We start from the raw sequence: 16,113 nt of genomic DNA, 5'->3' as shown, positions 1-16,113 counted from the left end.
TGGCTTTTTTCACTTGGTGCGCTATTGGCTTGTTAAACCTGATGAAGAAAGACAAGCATTGCAAGCAGTTTTGTGTTTTCAATTTACATTCAACATGGCGGCCACTGAAGCGCAGCAGCGGCTACGCGTTGATGCAGCTGTCGTTTCATTTCTAAATTATTTCAGTGCCAAGTTTACTTTGAAAAATGAGCAGAAACTTGCCCTGGAGCAGTTCCTTCATAGAAAGGATGTATTTGCTTTACTGCTGACTGGTAAAAGTTTAGTCTACCAGTTGCCCCGCTGGTGGACAAAGGAATGGAGCACATCATCTGGATCGTTGGTCTGATTGGTTGAAGGACTGTCCAATTGCGTGCAGCCATTTGAACTACGCCCTCCTCTTGTGCAGAAGGAAATCACAGCAGCCTTCCTAGACCAACGTGCTAAGGCTACATTCACACTGAAGGTCTAAATGCATAATTCCGATTTATTGCTTAAATACGATTTTTTGTTTTTCTGTTCACATTACGTCTTTTCATGTGGCCAGTCTACGGATTGCTGTGTGAACAGCTCACGCTCCTGAAGTGACCTGCATGCGAAAGCGAGAAGATGGCAACGGCAACCATTATTGTTGGACTTTATGGTTTTATCTAAAACTAAACTAAAACTAAAACAAGTTATAAAACTTCACTATCCCTACACTGGCCGTCTGCTTCACTGCAGTCCTACATGTTTGTTTTGATTTTGTTCCTGGCTCCCCCGCCTGTGGTACGCTTTTTTTTTATAAAGTCGCATTAAATGTGACCTGGCTGTTCAGAATGCGGTCGCATTAAAAAAAAAATCAGATTTAAAAGTGGCCTAATTCTGATTCGAAAATGTCAGAGTCAATGCAACTTGTGCTGTTCACACTGTCAAAAGCAAATCAGATATGGGTCACATTCGAGAGAAAAAAAATCTGAACTCATAGCCAGGCTAGCAGGAGAGGTGTTTCTCTATAATAGTAACAATAGAAAGAGGATCTTCCACAGGGGCTAACAACTTTCATTATCAGTCATGCCCTGAACTCGACCCCTGCCATCTCTCCACCACATACACAGGATAATTAACTTTGTTGAGTATGTCGCAGCAGGCCATCCCTTCTCCTTTTGCCAGAATTGCAGTTATGCACGTTGCTGTAGTTGAGGAATCACTGAGAAATGTTAAGACCTGCCTTTTGAGCCACTTCCCCTTTCTGGCAGGAATTTTTTTCATGTTTTTTGGATTTCAAAACAAGAAAGCAGGCATGACAGCTTGGCTACATGAAAACAGACTGATTTATACATGCATTTTATGAGCACAACATTTTGCCCTAATAGTTCACGCGTCCAAATTTAACAATTAACATTAACATTTCAGTAAAATTCAATAAATACTATGAAGCATCCAGGACCGTGTTAATCGACTATTTTTGAATTTTATATGAGCATGCAACACTGCAGTGATATTTTCTTATGAGGTCTGGTCTCTTTTTGTAGTCAGTTAAATGGCTTTCAAAAGTCAATATCATCAAATTGAATGTATTTCCTCAATAGAAAGGACTATTGCCTCGGTTGCACCAGTTATTTATATCACTAACGTATGCTGCCAGTCAACATCTTTGTGTGAGCTGAGTTGCTACACAGGAATATTACTCACATGGAAGTCTCCTCTACGCTTCTTGAGCTAGACAGGAATTTTTTTACTACCCCTCCCATTAGAAAGACTTGAAAATGTGACATTTTATGACATCATCATGACATCTTTCTTATCATTATTTTTTCAACGGTTAAACATGCTTCTTACATGTGTAGCTTCCACCACTGGTCTGCTATTACTAAAGTAGTCAAGATGTGGTTTATTTGTTATTTCCAGGTTATTTCCTGGTATGAGACTGTAGCACCAGAAAAAGAAATCTGATCACAGAAGAACTGTCAAAGAAAGAAAGACTAGTAGGTAGATCTCTTTAACTTTCAGTAAGTTTAATTTCCTTGTTAATTCATCATGAGCAGCAAAATGAAAAAAGAATTAGAGAATTAAAGAATTGATTGAATTTAATCACTGCATTACATCTTCCGGCTTAAAGTCCCACTCCAGACACGTGTTTAAGTATGTAAAAACTCCTGTGTTATAATTTATATTTTGTTAAACATGGATTTCCCATAAAGAAAGTAAGCTGGAAGCACGTCTACTCTTTCTCCCCCACTGAGTAAATCGCCCCAAACCTACCGCTTATGCCCTGTTAGCTTGAGATCTTCGGTAACTATATTTTAACTTTTACCGGAGGTTGACAAGCAGTTAATCAAGATGACTTAACACATTGGAGAGATACAGCAATAGGTCTACATGTTTGAGATGGAGTCAGACATGAAGGTGGCGGGGAAATGGAGCAGTATGTTGAGTGCAATTCGTGGAGCCACAGGTGGATGGGCGGACATGGAGCTTGAGCTGCTGAGCCCTTGGAGCTCACATAAGCGATCTGCAACTCAGTTATAGTTTCGGCGTCCTAAACCCGCCGTCAGTCAGACCTAGACTCAGACGAAGAATATGTTGTGCACTAAAACTGGTGACTACCAGAAGTATCAGAATGGTAAGTGTAGTTAGCATCTTTTATTAGTTTATCTTGTCTGTTAGCTTGTTAGCTTTAAAATGTCAGTGGCTGACAGCCATGATCCCTCTGAGCTGGAGGTTACAGGTTTCTTTGCTGGTATTGTGTCAGAGTTGTTAACCCGTTGAACAGTCTTTGACATATTAGACAGCGATTGGTTTATGGATTAGTGACGTATCAATTAAAGCTGCCTGGATACTTTTGAATCTCAAGTGCACAGACATCTCCTTCTTCAGGAGAGAAATGTGAAAACACCTCTCAGTGATAAAATTTGCATGGACACAAGTCACTATAGTCAATGAGTGGAGGGGTACTTTAATAAAACACTGTTTTTACTGATCACCACTAAATGGTAAATTTGTGCTGAAAGGAATCACTCAGTCTCAGTAGAAAAGAATATTTTTATTGAAGTTTGAATAAATCCATTGTTACAATTAAAAAGTTACAATTAAGTTATTTCTTAAGTCTGCATAACAACCTTAGAACAATAGAACCATACATACAATACCTTAACAACTTTCTATTTTTGATAAATATAAATAGACATTGATGGCATGAAAATTATAAATATTGTATCAAAAAAGTCCATATAAAATATATATTATTTTAATTCAAGTACAAAATAGAGAAATGTAAATTGGTGCAGAAGTAAAGTAAACAAACTGCTTACAAGTAATTTTTGACATTAGCATGGGGATCATCAGCCGCAGACACTTTAGGGGGCAGGGCTGATTTTACAGAGTTTCTGAATGATCATGTGGATGTTCTCTGGTTGAGCGCCTCCAGCCAGTCCAGCACAGTGCCCAGTTCTCCCATGGCCTTCTTCGCCCCCTGGTCTATTTCTAGCTGCTCAAAGGAAGGAAACACAGAAAGGACAGATAGAAGAAGGATTGAATGATGAACTAACTGTACAGAAACAATTTTCTGTTTACTTTGTCTTGTTAGAGTGAATCAGGTTTGGTTAATGGAAGCCACAGCTGGAGTTTATTAGGCCTTTTAGATAGGCATAAAAGAATTTGCATGAACCCCTTTTATTAACGATTCTGCCCTCAGAAGCCTCTGCAAATACTTTTTTTTATCATTGCCCATGTGGCCACCTATCAGGGTATTCAGCCAAAAGTAAAACAAGTTTATAGATAGATGGTTACTGTATATTTTTAAAAAAAGGAAAGAAGACAGTTGACAACTATTTTCTTTTAGAATAAATAAAAAAAGAAAATAAACCCATGTGAGCTTCAGTGCGCTATTACATTTTTAGTAATGTAAATAACTTAATATTCATATTGACTTTTTGCCCATCATAACTAGTTATTTTAAGTTATTAGTAGCTGATACCAAAAATATGTAAGAAAAGAAAATATTTCAAATATAATATTTGTGAAGTTGACCCTAACTGTAGCCCATAACTAGAAACCATCTGAGATATCATTTGAAAAGTGTGTTTGAAAAAAAATTGCACCCTCTGCAGCCCACTGTGTGAATGTTTCAGTACCTTGATGAATTCAGCATGCAGGGAGTCAATTTTTCTCTGTGTGTCCTCTCCACATTGGCAGTGCTGCACAGAACAATGCACAGTTATTAATAAAGTTATTGCTGTTTTAAATTGAAGCACTCAACAACAAGTTATTGATCAGCTAACTTACACATTTATGTATATCTCTTCTGATGCTGACAAAAGCGTTGGCCAGAGCGCTGGAGGAGCTTTGCTGCAGGGGCTGAGCAGAGGCGTAGTTTCTGAACACTCTCTCAACATAGAAACGCAGCACGAGATGCAGGAAACAGCACGTCTGACCGGCCTGATAGAGACACAAACAGGTCAGAATTCAGCAGCTCTCACACATTCATGATAAATACATGTATACTTTTTATTTGGGGTTTAGAGGAGGGACATATTCAAAATCTTAAATAGGCAATTAGGATAGAACGAACAGCAGCACTACATGGTAAAAGAATCACCTGTACATGCTTCATCAATGATTTGTCCAAAAGTTTCACTCCGATCTCACCGTCCCCCTCTATCTGTAATGTAAAGACCACAAAGAACAAGTGAGAATCATTTAAATTAGTCATAAACAGTGTTTGCTGTGAACATTTTCAGATTTTTTGTGTGTGTCGTTTGTGTCTGCATGTTACTGTATGCTGGATGAGGTATTTGGTGATTTCTATTATTGATTTTGAGTCAGTTTGAAGTAAAGTTTTAAACTCACCGCATTTGATCGTATGGTAGTGTAATATTTGCGCAGTTCATGTATGTGAACGTTGACAGAGCAGCTTTCCAGAGTCAGGGTTCGGCTCTCCGCAGGTTCACTCAGACAGCTGAGCAGGACGAGCAGGCAGAGAGAGCAGCTGAGCAGCATCTTCATTGTGGTGGTTGTCTGTGTGAGAGCGAACAGAAACATTTTATTTGTTAAACATTTGCAAAGAATCTCTCCTCCTGATTTCTTACCTTATTTTAAAATGTAAGGCAACATTGTGATTTTCAGGTCACCCACCACCATCACGACCCCATCCAGCACCACCTGTGTTTAGACTCACCTGTGATTGTTCCCCAGAGGAAGAGTCCGGAGAGTGATGTGGCTCTGTGACTCCATGCTGTCTCCTCTTATAGTGAAGTGTGGGGAATTTTTACCAGGCACTGCACAGCTTGCACACACACATACACACACATGCACCTGCACAACACGCACACTAATTAGTTTACAGTAGGAGGAAGTATGTTGTAATTAAAGGAACTGATGTCTCAATACCTGATTGGAAGAACAGGAAAAGAGTTTATTTAGGATTTCCTCTTACCTAATGAGAAACACCATTGCTATCAGAGTTGTAATTATTTAATGAGTCATTATTCAGTACATTCTCACAGTTGTGTGTTCCTCTTTAAAAAGTACTCACTGCATCATTTAGCTAAGTTTTTTTTAAATTAGTTGATCTATTGCTTTAGGCTAAAGATGGGTATGTTTTGCAAAAATAACAATTTGTTTTTGTGTTCTCATAGACCTTCGACCAATCACCTTATCTGCTCTCAAATGTTATATAAACAAATTACTGTGTGTTCTGCTATATACTCGATATAAAGCCTTCTTCAGCACAGTGTAAGACATACAACCGCTGGTTTTCCTAACAGAGCACTCTCACTGACAGACTTCACTCCTGTCAGACAAGTCCTGATGGGAAACACCCACAGGACCTGCTCACCTGCTTACTTTTGATGACTACTTGTAATGGAAAGAATCATGAGCAGGGAAGTCCATTAGAAAACAGGATTAACCTGTGTTCATGGAAATATATATATATATATATATATATATATATATATATGCATAGGTTATTCCTGTTTTATATGTATAATAGCGATACAAATAGAGAAGTGAAAAAATTCCAGATGCCATGCCACTGTAGGAGGTGAATGTAAGTGTGTGTAGCCTCGTAGCTGCTTAGGAATGCTTAGTGTTTGTTTCTGCCCACTAGAGGTCACCATAAAGCTTTTTGAACATGGAGACATGTCCAATGATCCAGGTCTCTGATTCTGTGGCACTGCTTCAACCGCTGGTGAATATATCATATGAGAAACTTCTGTCCATATGATACACTTACTTACACTGTACTTTCATACAAAGTATATGGTACACTTTTTTTAGATTTGAGATTGAATCAGTTTTACACAAAAATACCCTGTAACTGTCTTTCCTTCTTTTGGCTCCTGGAGTCCAGAGTAATAATAATCCATTCTGAACACATATATACACTGGAAATAAAAATTAGAGAACAAATTATTAAAATTGGTTTATTATGAAATATTGTTATCTTTTATTGTTCAGCATTTGATAAAATATCCGATAACCAAGGCACTTCAACACAAACATTTGGTCCATTCTTCTTCAGTCTCTTCCACAGTTCTGTAACTGTAGTGGGTTTCTCAGTCATTACTTTGTTGCCGAGGACTTTCCAGAGATTCTTTATTTCAGAATAAATATAGTATTCAGAGTTTGTTCTCTAAATTATGATCTCCAGTGTTTATATAGAGTAAATTTGATTATGATATGTGACTTTGAGAAGGTTATTATTGGAGATGGTCTTTGGTTAGAGATTTTCGGAAGGTGGATAGCTTATGAGTGTCCTGTCCTGTACGGTTGTAATAGTGTTGATACTGCCCAGCTTTGGTAGATCCAGAGTTTGGTTTTAGTCCTCTATTGGTACCTCAAAATTGTACATAAGTATAATCCTTAGATGTACTTTATTTTATATACCGTATTTTCCGCCTTATATATGGACCTATATTGAGCCACAACAAGTCTCGCAACTACGGTAAGCAGCCGCTGACTCTATTGTCCCCCGTAGAAGAAGTAACGCGCGGTGCATGTTGAGATATATGACTGCGCGAAGCAGGCCGTTTCATTTCCATTTGTGTGTTTATGTAAACTAATAAAAGATGCTATGTAAAATGGCTCCTATTAAGAGACACGCTTACGACGCAGAGTTTAAACTCAAGGCCATTAGTCACGCAGTAGAACACGGGAATAGAGCAGCAGCGAGAGAGTTTAACATTAACGAATCAACAAGACGACCTCCCTTGACTGTTTTGTTGACATTCCCTTTAGCGCAGCTCCATCTAATGGATGCATAACGTAACCCCAGCCTCGACTGTAGCGTCTATTCTATGCGCCTTATAATGCGATGCGCCTTATACATGAAAAAAGTTTCAAAATAAGCCATTCATTGAAGGTGCGCCTTATAATGCGGAAAATATAGTACAAAAATGGAAAATCTCAAAAATCAAACACGATCAAATGATCAAAGAAAAAAAGGGTTTATTTTCCATTATTTGTACAAACTTCTTTATACAGAAGAATAATATACAGATGACTAAGAATAAAACGAATAAAATGACATTTTTACATGGAGTACCTTGAAAATCACAGGCACATTTGGGACAGTTTTAACTACATGGTAGTTATGTTTTAAACTGGTTCTTCTGACCTCCACTGCAGGTCTGTTCATTCGTCCTCGTGGAGCTCTACTCTGGTCACATCTGCTGGTGAACATAACTACCCTCTATATTTGTAGCAGGTCTGTCAATGCACCTGTATTTTCAGGCTTAACTCATTCTAGCGGTTTTGCATTGTATTTCTATAAACAAAAAATGACAGATAAAATGTAACAAAAACCCAACCGTAAAGGTCGGTATATCCGCTCTTTGTAGATTCATACTTTAATGTTCAAATTGTTTTTAATCCGGCAACAATGAAAGTTAAACTATCAGAGATTTACAGGTTTTTTTTTTCATGTATTTGTCCTTCTTACAATAACGCAGTTCCACAGTTGGATATACCTGGTTCAAAGCATGCTTTGCCTTTAATTCAGTTTGCACACGGTGACTGTGTGTTCGTGTGTGTATACTGTATGTGTGTGGTTTGTGTGCGTGTATAACTCCAGGGCTTTAGGCAGGATTCTCCTAAATGACAATAGAGTGGAGGTGCCTGAAGCACATGATGACATCCAGAGGGATGGGGGGGCTCAGGTGGTTTCCGTCCAAACGTAGGTACCTACACAACAGAACAGGTAGTTAACATGCCATCACAATCTCATCATCACTACTGCTTCTTAAAAACTCATTAGTTCCTGACATCATAATTTAGTTCCTATTTACTTCCTCTCAAAGGGTGCCACTCTACCGGTTTATATTATTGGGTGCCAAGTTGTGACATCTTGTTACATACCTTAGTTTGGGCACCACACTGTAATCGCTCAGGTCGGCCTGCAGGCTATATGGGCAGATCTGGGTGCCATTGATGCCTGCCAGGAAAACACAGTCATGAATATCTAGTCCTCAAATGTTGCGAGAATTAAAAAACTTGTCAATTGAATATGCTTATGTTTCTAATAATTCAATACTTTTAATTTGTTTAGTGCTTTTTAATAACAGTCTCCAAAGTGCTTTAAGACAAGAGACACAAAAAGACATAAATCAGTTTAGCAAAAATAAGGGGTCATGCTGAATGGAAGTAATAAAACAAATGCGGAAGAATAACTTACAGAAAAGACTACAAGTAGAAATGAATAAACGGTTGATTTAAAACCTGTTATTGACTCTGCGAGCTGAGGCAAAGCCTTGCAAACCTGACAACAAAAAGTTGTTCAGCTTTAGTCTTGAAACAGAAATACTTTCAACAGACCGTCCTGAAAAGCAGTTTTAGTCTCAAATAGGAAAGTAAACATGAACCAGTCATGCCAAGATCTAAAAGTAGTAGGATCAGGGGTATTTTTATTAAATAAAATTGGTAAAAAAAAGTATTTTCTATAACTTTATTTACATCTGAGAATTTAATTCATTCTAACTTAATCTGTAGACGTATACAACAGTGTAGTAGCTCATGATCATCCAAGGTCAGAGCTAAGTTTATATTAAAAATAAATAAATTAGGAAGAACCCAAATATGTTGACAGAAACATAATAACACCATATAAAGTTTAATTGTTGGCGTGTAAGAAAATAAACACATGTATCAGACATCAAGTTACATTAGTGTTCATATTGAGTCGTGTTTCTGGCCCCTTAGAAATTGAATGTCTTTCATTCAGTCTTTGGTGTGTAGGGTCTTGAATAAAAATACATTTGAAAAGCCAACATTAAAGATGCATTAATTTATTTTCAGCCACTTGGGGGCAGCAGAGCAAGCCTTAAACACAAGATTACAAATGATCACTTTTCCAAAGACTTTATTGCAAAATGCTGCCTATTTACACTTCCAGTGGACCCAGAGAAGCATAAACATTGATTTGGTGCTGGGTTTTTGGGGACCTTACAAATGAAAGCCTAATATTATTTCAAGATCTGTTTTCTGTATACGCTTTCCACCAACTCCTGAAAAAAACTGGGCTCTTTGGATGCTAAATGGTCAATTCGATCAACAGTTAGCCACTAACTTTGTCCATCTACTGTTTGGGGCGGGACAGGTCATGAACAGTAGGTTTATCCAAACTTCTTTCTTTTTTTTACTGACAGCTGCCTGTTCTCACTTAAGCACACAAAAGTATGGGCGTTAAAACCATGAGCTCAAATACATTTAAACACACCATAGAGCTCAGGGGAATGGCAGACTTGGGTGATAATTCTGTGTTGGCCCATCACTACAGACTTTTTACATTGCATGTCAGTAGTCACTTGATCCATGCAGTGCAGCGTAAAGATAATGCACTGTCACTCATATGCAATCCACTTATTTATTACTGTAGAAATTAGGTCCAGCGCAAAAAAGAGTGATAAAGTAGACTAAGAGCACCAAAATCTGCATTCGGGGGAAGGGATGAGGGTGGTGGATGGGTCCCAAGTTGTTTTGGTGCCAAATCGTAACCTTCACAGCCTTTACCGATTATAGTTTTGCAGCGTCATATTTCGTGAGATATCATACAAATTGACGTGCATAAGTTGTTGTAAGATATCATACTCATCGGTTGTTTAAAACAAGTTTTTAAGACGGTGCATATTGCCGCTGAGATAACTTACTCTCGATGGTGTTGTGGTTGAGGTGCAGGTGCTCCAGGTGAGTGTTGAAGAGAGGAACAGAAGCGAGCTGGTTGTGGGCCAGTTGCAGGTCCAGCAGGGTGGATATGTTGAACACATACTTGGGAAGACCTTTATCATTCAGCTCGTTGTAGTTCAGCCTCACAAATGCCAGGTGGTTGAAGCCTTTGAAGTAGTCTCTAAACAAGAGAACAACGGATGAGACGAACAACTGTAAATTTTGTACACAACCATAGTTTCATAATGCATGCAGTGCATGTATGCATAGGTGTTAATCAGCTATGTGACAACATGTGCACTGTATACTTGCTTTGGGATGTCATCTATACGGTTCCTGTCCAGGAAAAGCTGTATGAGGCTATTAGGAACACCAGCAGGCATCTTTTTCAGGACGTTGTGAGCCAGATTGAGCTGCATTAGGCTCTTCAGGTCCTTAAATGTGTTCTTTCCCAGATCACTGTCACTCAGCTGACAGAAAAGTCATTAGACACAAATATTTGCCCCACAAAAGGATACAGGTAGTTGACCCTGCTCATACCTAAATAGCACAATATAGTAAGATGATGACAGAGATACTTTTAATCAGAGTTTTACCTGGTTGTGGTACAAGTCAAGCAGCGTCAGGTTCCCCATCTTGTTGAAAGCACCTGCAGGGATTTTAGATATACGATTCCTACCAAGGCGCAGCTGTTCTAGGTTTGCTGGGAGACCGGAAGGGACCTCTTTCAGCTGGTTACGCTGCGCATAGAGGTACAGCAGTGCTGGGATCTTCTCAAACACCTGCACAAGAGGTGGATACGGAGAACACACTTTAGATATTTTTTAGATGGTTAATTTTCAAATCAGTATTAATTTAGGAAACAGACATTTTTGTCTATTCGATGAATTCGGTTGTTAGCCAAGTTGACCCAGCGGATCTCAGTGGCGTTGAGGAACGACTCTGCCGTCACTTCTGAGATGTAGTTGTTCTGCAGGTACAGGTAGTGGGTTCTAGATGGGATAACAGGGATCACGCGGATGTTTCGGTTCTCGCAGTTAAGAGCATTGGGATAGCTCGGGGAGCATAAACACTCTCTGGGACAGTCAGGATACATGGAGGGTGGGCCCAGGATGGGAGGGGGGAAGTCTGTAGGCTCCTGAGGCTCGGGCTGTGCCGGTATAGCAGGCTTGGGGACAGAAGGCTTCCTGGTGGTGGCAGGGCGCCTGGTGGGCTTCTTTGGCCGAGGTCTCTGGGTGAACACTGCCCCCATCAGGAGAAACAGAGCCAATGCAGAGAAGAGTCCCACGCCGGCCTTCATCGTCCTATGACAGAGAATGTAACAGAGGTAGTTGATTTGTATGCTGTATGCTGTATGCTATATACTGTATGCTGTACAGTTACATGGGTTTAAAGGAACATGTTCTGCTAATTTTCACATTCATATTTGTATTTTGGGTTTCTACTAGAACATGTTTACATGCTCTAATGTAGAAAACACAGTATATGTCTCATACTGTCTGTCTGAATATACCTGTTTTCTTTCTCTGTCTGAGACACTCCATTTTATCGTCTGTCTCTTTAAGACCCCCTCCTGAAAAAGCCCAGTATGCTCTGATTGGTCAGCTCTTCTGCATCTATGCTTTCGGCATCTCTGCAGCCGGGGAATGACTGTAACGGCACAGTAGCAACACTTCTACGTATAAATAGTGTAATTGTGACACAACCGCACACTGACGGCTCGTTTAAAGACACAGTTTCTGAATACGGAATGTGTGCATTTCTCTGTGGATTGATTGAGTGTTTTGATACTTTCAAAGTATTAATATAGCACCTTGACATGCTTTATAATGAAAAATGGGACCTTTAAGAGAGAAAGAAGCCTCCCACAACACACATCCTGTCATTTTGGTTCTGCTTGTTAGTCAATACGTTCAGCTCATCCCACCCACACAGAAAATTTAACATCATGTACTTTGGTCCTTTTTCTGTTTCTTGCTCCGTATGGGAGCTCGGGCCAGTGCTGCAGCTCAAGTGTGTCCAAACCCTGCTTCCTTGATCAGCAAGCATTTACAGGATCAGACCAAGACATCTGCGGTTGCACTGAAAACTCCAGTAAGCATCAGTTTGTATTTCCTTTTTGATTGCCGAAAGCATTTAAAGCCCTGCTGATTTTTGTCCAGCCTTCAGGCATGGCTAGCCAAGTATCTAGAATAACATAGAGCAGGTTTCTTTTGGATCTTAGCCATGAAATCTGTACTGTAAACCAATACATTCTGCTGCCTGAACTTTTACTGCACAGAATAATGAAACATATAAATATATAATATGGCTGCCTGATGCTGCTCTTACACAAGTGCTAATATTGCTATTCATGACCTCAATGTCTTATTAAGCTGAAGCTCAAACCTTTTCTAGTTTCCAAAGCATGTCAATCAGCATTCTCATAATGTCAAAGTGACATAAGTTGACATGTAATTCCAGTTAAAATAAATGTTAAGATTAGAGTTTGAGGCTTGGTTATACAAGTGAAAGAGAGCGAGGCAGGTATTTGTTTAATGTGATCAAATATAAGAGGAGGAGGGGCAGATACTGGTACAGGAAATTAGTACTTATGAGGGAGAGGAAAGAAAAAAGGTTTTGGGATAAAGGCTCTATTGTCAGCACTGGTCTAGAGGGGAAAACTGCAGATCTGGTAGGTTAAGACTCTTTGACCAAGGAGAGGCCCAAAGGAAACTGGACTAAAACCCACTGACACTCTGATGGAGGCAATATGTATCTTTTAAACTATTGAAATATTTAATAGTTGTAGGCAGATATACATGTGTATTTAGAGTAAATAGTATAGTTTAATGGTAACTTTTTTAAATAACAATTCATGTTTTTAATATTCATAAAATTCATGTCGAGTCTGCTTTGCAAATTTTAGCACTTTGATGGTATACAGAGACACACCTCAGCATTTGACCTTTTGCCAGGATTAATTTCAGCTGCAGGATGTTTGGTTTTGAGTGTGTACGATGTAATGACCTCCATGTCATTAGACTGACACACACAAACAGATGCAGATTTTTTGACGATGTTCTCTTAATCCTAAAGTTTTACATCATTCATAGTGTCTGTTTGTTAAGCATTTGTTTCTTTATACTGTGCTATTTGCCCCATCAGCATAAGCCTGCTGTAAATGATCACAATACAGCTGTCAAAATACATCATGCTCCGGCACAAATGCACCATTAGTTTCCCATCACTTTGCTAGCTTTTAGACAAGCCTTTGGCCAATTTGATAAACATCACATATGAATCACGGGGCAGGAATGAGGCTCAGAGCCATAATCTGTCCTGCCTGGAAAAACAAATCTGAAATCTTTTCTCTGTTCTCTGGCACTACCCTTCCTTTTTCCTCTCAGCCACCCAGAGCCTCCCAGCCCCTCGATCAAAACCAGATCCAGCTCTCTTTCCCCTCTTTCGACTGTTGTCATGATCTGTGGTTAAACAATCAAAGACTCAAAGTCAGAGTAAGCTGACTCATTGATTTGTTATTTGTGACCTCGAAAAGCATGTGATCATTATGAGAGCTACCCAGAGTCAGAGATCACTACACTGCGTCTCTGCAGGTCAGAGACCGTCATACATTAGATTCACATCAGAGATGACTGTAATGCATTAATCCCCAACCATTATAAACTTCTGGAGTTAACTCTCACAAAAAGACTGTAAACCCCCCAAAGCTCAAAGTTTTTGATTACAGCTGTATCGCAGATATAGTTTGTCCAGTTGTCATGGAAATACAGAATCACAACTTTACATTCTCATTTGTACACAGCTGTCATCGACACAAATTGCTCATAAATGATGATCCAAAACAGCTACTAAATGGATCTATCGGTAGGAATGTTTTCTCAATTGCTGCAGGGTCAGCAATGCATTTTAAACCGTGTCTTCAATTCAGTTTTCCTTTTCTAAAATTTAAGCTCCTAATAACATTAAGACAAATTAACATATCATTAAAAATATTAACTTTCTCATAATTGAAGATGTATTAGTTGTGATTTTTAACATCTAAGACCACGATATTACTATATCAGTCATAGTACAATTGGATATATTTTTAACTGCAGCTGTTTTCACACTGTTTACATGTTGAATTTTAGTACTATGAGTTCTTTTGAGATACATTTTTTGGAGTAGCTGTTGAACAAAGGTGTTTTGTTACCACAATGTCCTTGATGATGAGCTCTTTCCAATTCATATTTTTCTTTTGTTTGAAGAGCAGGCACTGTCGTTTCTTTAAGTGAATATGATCTCCACTGTTTTAAAAGAGCACTAAAAGAAGCCTTGAATAAGAAACATGTCTCACAGCTGAATTCAGGAATGACTCAGATATCTGAAAATCTTAAAATACAGAAATCTCCATATACTATAAATGATGATATATGTGATGGGGAAAAAATGCATCTTCTGAATGTTCAACTCATCTCTGTGTATCTCAAATATCATGGATCATCCTGATTGGTATAAATAGACTGGAGGTGTTATAGATACACAAGTATCTCCCTCCTTCTGAAGCCCTCAGCAGCAGCAGCAGAAACTCTGCATTAGTATTACAAGATCACCAAAACATTTCCTCATGTGGGTGGGGCAGCCCTGCAGTGGTTGGATGTACGAATCTGTGGTACGGCAATCTGGATGTGCAATAAAGAAGTTAGAAGAGGCACTCACATATACCGACTGATTTATTTGTTAATGAACTAATAAAAATAAAACAATACTAGTTTAAAATGCATTGGGAGTAGAGAGACTGAAATCTACACTTTAGACCTCAGTCTGTCATCACTGCTTCTTTGTCCTGAACACCAGCCAACTCCAACAAGATTGACCGCTGTTTTCCTTTTACATTCTTCACACTCTACTCAGAGGGATTTTTAATAGTTCAACCCTCTTACAATACAGTAATTCACCACAGGATGTGAAAAAACGTACATGCCTGAGATTTTCACATATTCCTTTTCAGTTTTATTCAGGTTGAAAAAATGGTTTAAATAACAACTTTCCTGCAGAGTGAGTAAAATTCAAGCAACAAAAATCCTGTTGACTCCTATTTATTTGAAGCTCCGTCCGATGACCTGCAAAAAATATTCTCCCCCAGCCAGAATGAGCAACAGTGAGTTTTCATACTTTCTTCACTCTCTTCATATTCTAACTTTTCCTGCAGCAACTGCTGTCCTCACACCGTGACGGAAAGAGCTGATATCAAGGCGAGTGCGCAGGAGTGTAGAATAGCAGTGCTGTATGTCGGCTCCCTGGAGGACAGGGTACCACTCTGTATGGCACAGCGTTTCTATAGAAACACACCAGCGTGGCTCAGCTGTGCCAGGACCCCCCCCCCCCCCCCCCCCCTTAAACACACACATTTACGCTGATCTTTCGGACTCAAACAAACAAACACACTCCTGTCTGAATTCTTGTATTTTTGATAATGTCCCATCTAAAACAGCCTTCCTTGGAAACCACAAATAAAGTTTCTTACCTGCCTCTGGTACCTGCCCTCTTTTGTCAAGTCACAAGTTTTGTGTCTTTTCTTCTCTCTGCCGCTCTCACTCTTTTCCTTCCCCTCCCTCTCTCTCCCTCTTCCTCTGTTTCTCTCCGTCCCTAACCCTCCCCTCCCCTCCCTCTCTCTCCCTTACCCTTCCCTCCTTGGGTGGACAAGTCTGCCTGTTGGGTTTGTTCCCTGGCTTTTTTCCCTCTGAAGGTCACAGTGGTTCTTTCTCCCTCTCTGCTCGGCTCAGGGCCAATGCGGTTTATTCTTAATTCCTTCTGTAAGACCGCAGGCTCTTTCATGTGTCTGCACTGTGTCACAGTTTGTTATTATTATTTTCGTTCTGTTACAGCATAGCATGAGGGTCTTTGTCTCAAATAGACATAGGTGCATGGGGATGTTTGCATATTTGTGTGTTTGCACATGCATGTGAACTCTGTTATAGGCTATATACAGCTATAGTAGCATCTCTCTTG

The 16,113-nt window shown here is 39.4% G+C and overlaps 2 protein-coding genes across 3 annotated transcripts; both read right to left on the bottom strand.

Moving 5' to 3' along the window:
• Positions 1 to 3,352: 3,352 nt before the first annotated feature.
• Positions 3,353 to 4,962, bottom strand: il19l (interleukin 19 like; the record flags this gene model as incomplete). Its single annotated transcript, XM_083939596.1, has 5 exons — positions 3,353 to 3,445; positions 4,092 to 4,154; positions 4,243 to 4,395; positions 4,556 to 4,618; positions 4,807 to 4,962. 5 exons carry the CDS (start codon positions 4,960 to 4,962, stop codon positions 3,353 to 3,355), a joined length of 528 nt encoding a protein of 175 aa, XP_083795722.1.
• Positions 4,963 to 7,390: 2,428 nt separating this feature from the next.
• Positions 7,391 to 15,741, bottom strand: prelp (proline/arginine-rich end leucine-rich repeat protein). Of its 2 annotated transcripts, none has more exons than XM_083939933.1 (7): positions 15,629 to 15,741; positions 10,988 to 11,423; positions 10,716 to 10,901; positions 10,432 to 10,589; positions 10,104 to 10,300; positions 8,317 to 8,392; positions 7,391 to 8,142 (listed from the first exon to the last, which is right to left on the bottom strand). In XM_083939933.1, exons 2-7 carry the CDS (start codon positions 11,417 to 11,419, stop codon positions 8,052 to 8,054), a joined length of 1,140 nt encoding a protein of 379 aa, XP_083796059.1. In that variant the 5' UTR covers positions 11,420 to 11,423; positions 15,629 to 15,741; the 3' UTR covers positions 7,391 to 8,051. The 2 variants fall into 2 exon arrangements, with proteins under 2 accessions (XP_083796059.1, XP_083796060.1); XM_083939934.1 differs by having other exon boundaries at positions 15,633 to 15,700.
• Positions 15,742 to 16,113: the final 372 nt, after the last annotated feature.

This window comes from Echiichthys vipera, assembly GCF_963691815.1.
Source record: "Echiichthys vipera genome assembly, chromosome: X".
Classification (NCBI taxonomy): Eukaryota; Metazoa; Chordata; class Actinopteri; order Perciformes; family Trachinidae; genus Echiichthys; species Echiichthys vipera.
Note: the sequence above shows the minus strand (reverse complement) of the source record. Positions and strands in the feature narration are given on the sequence as shown.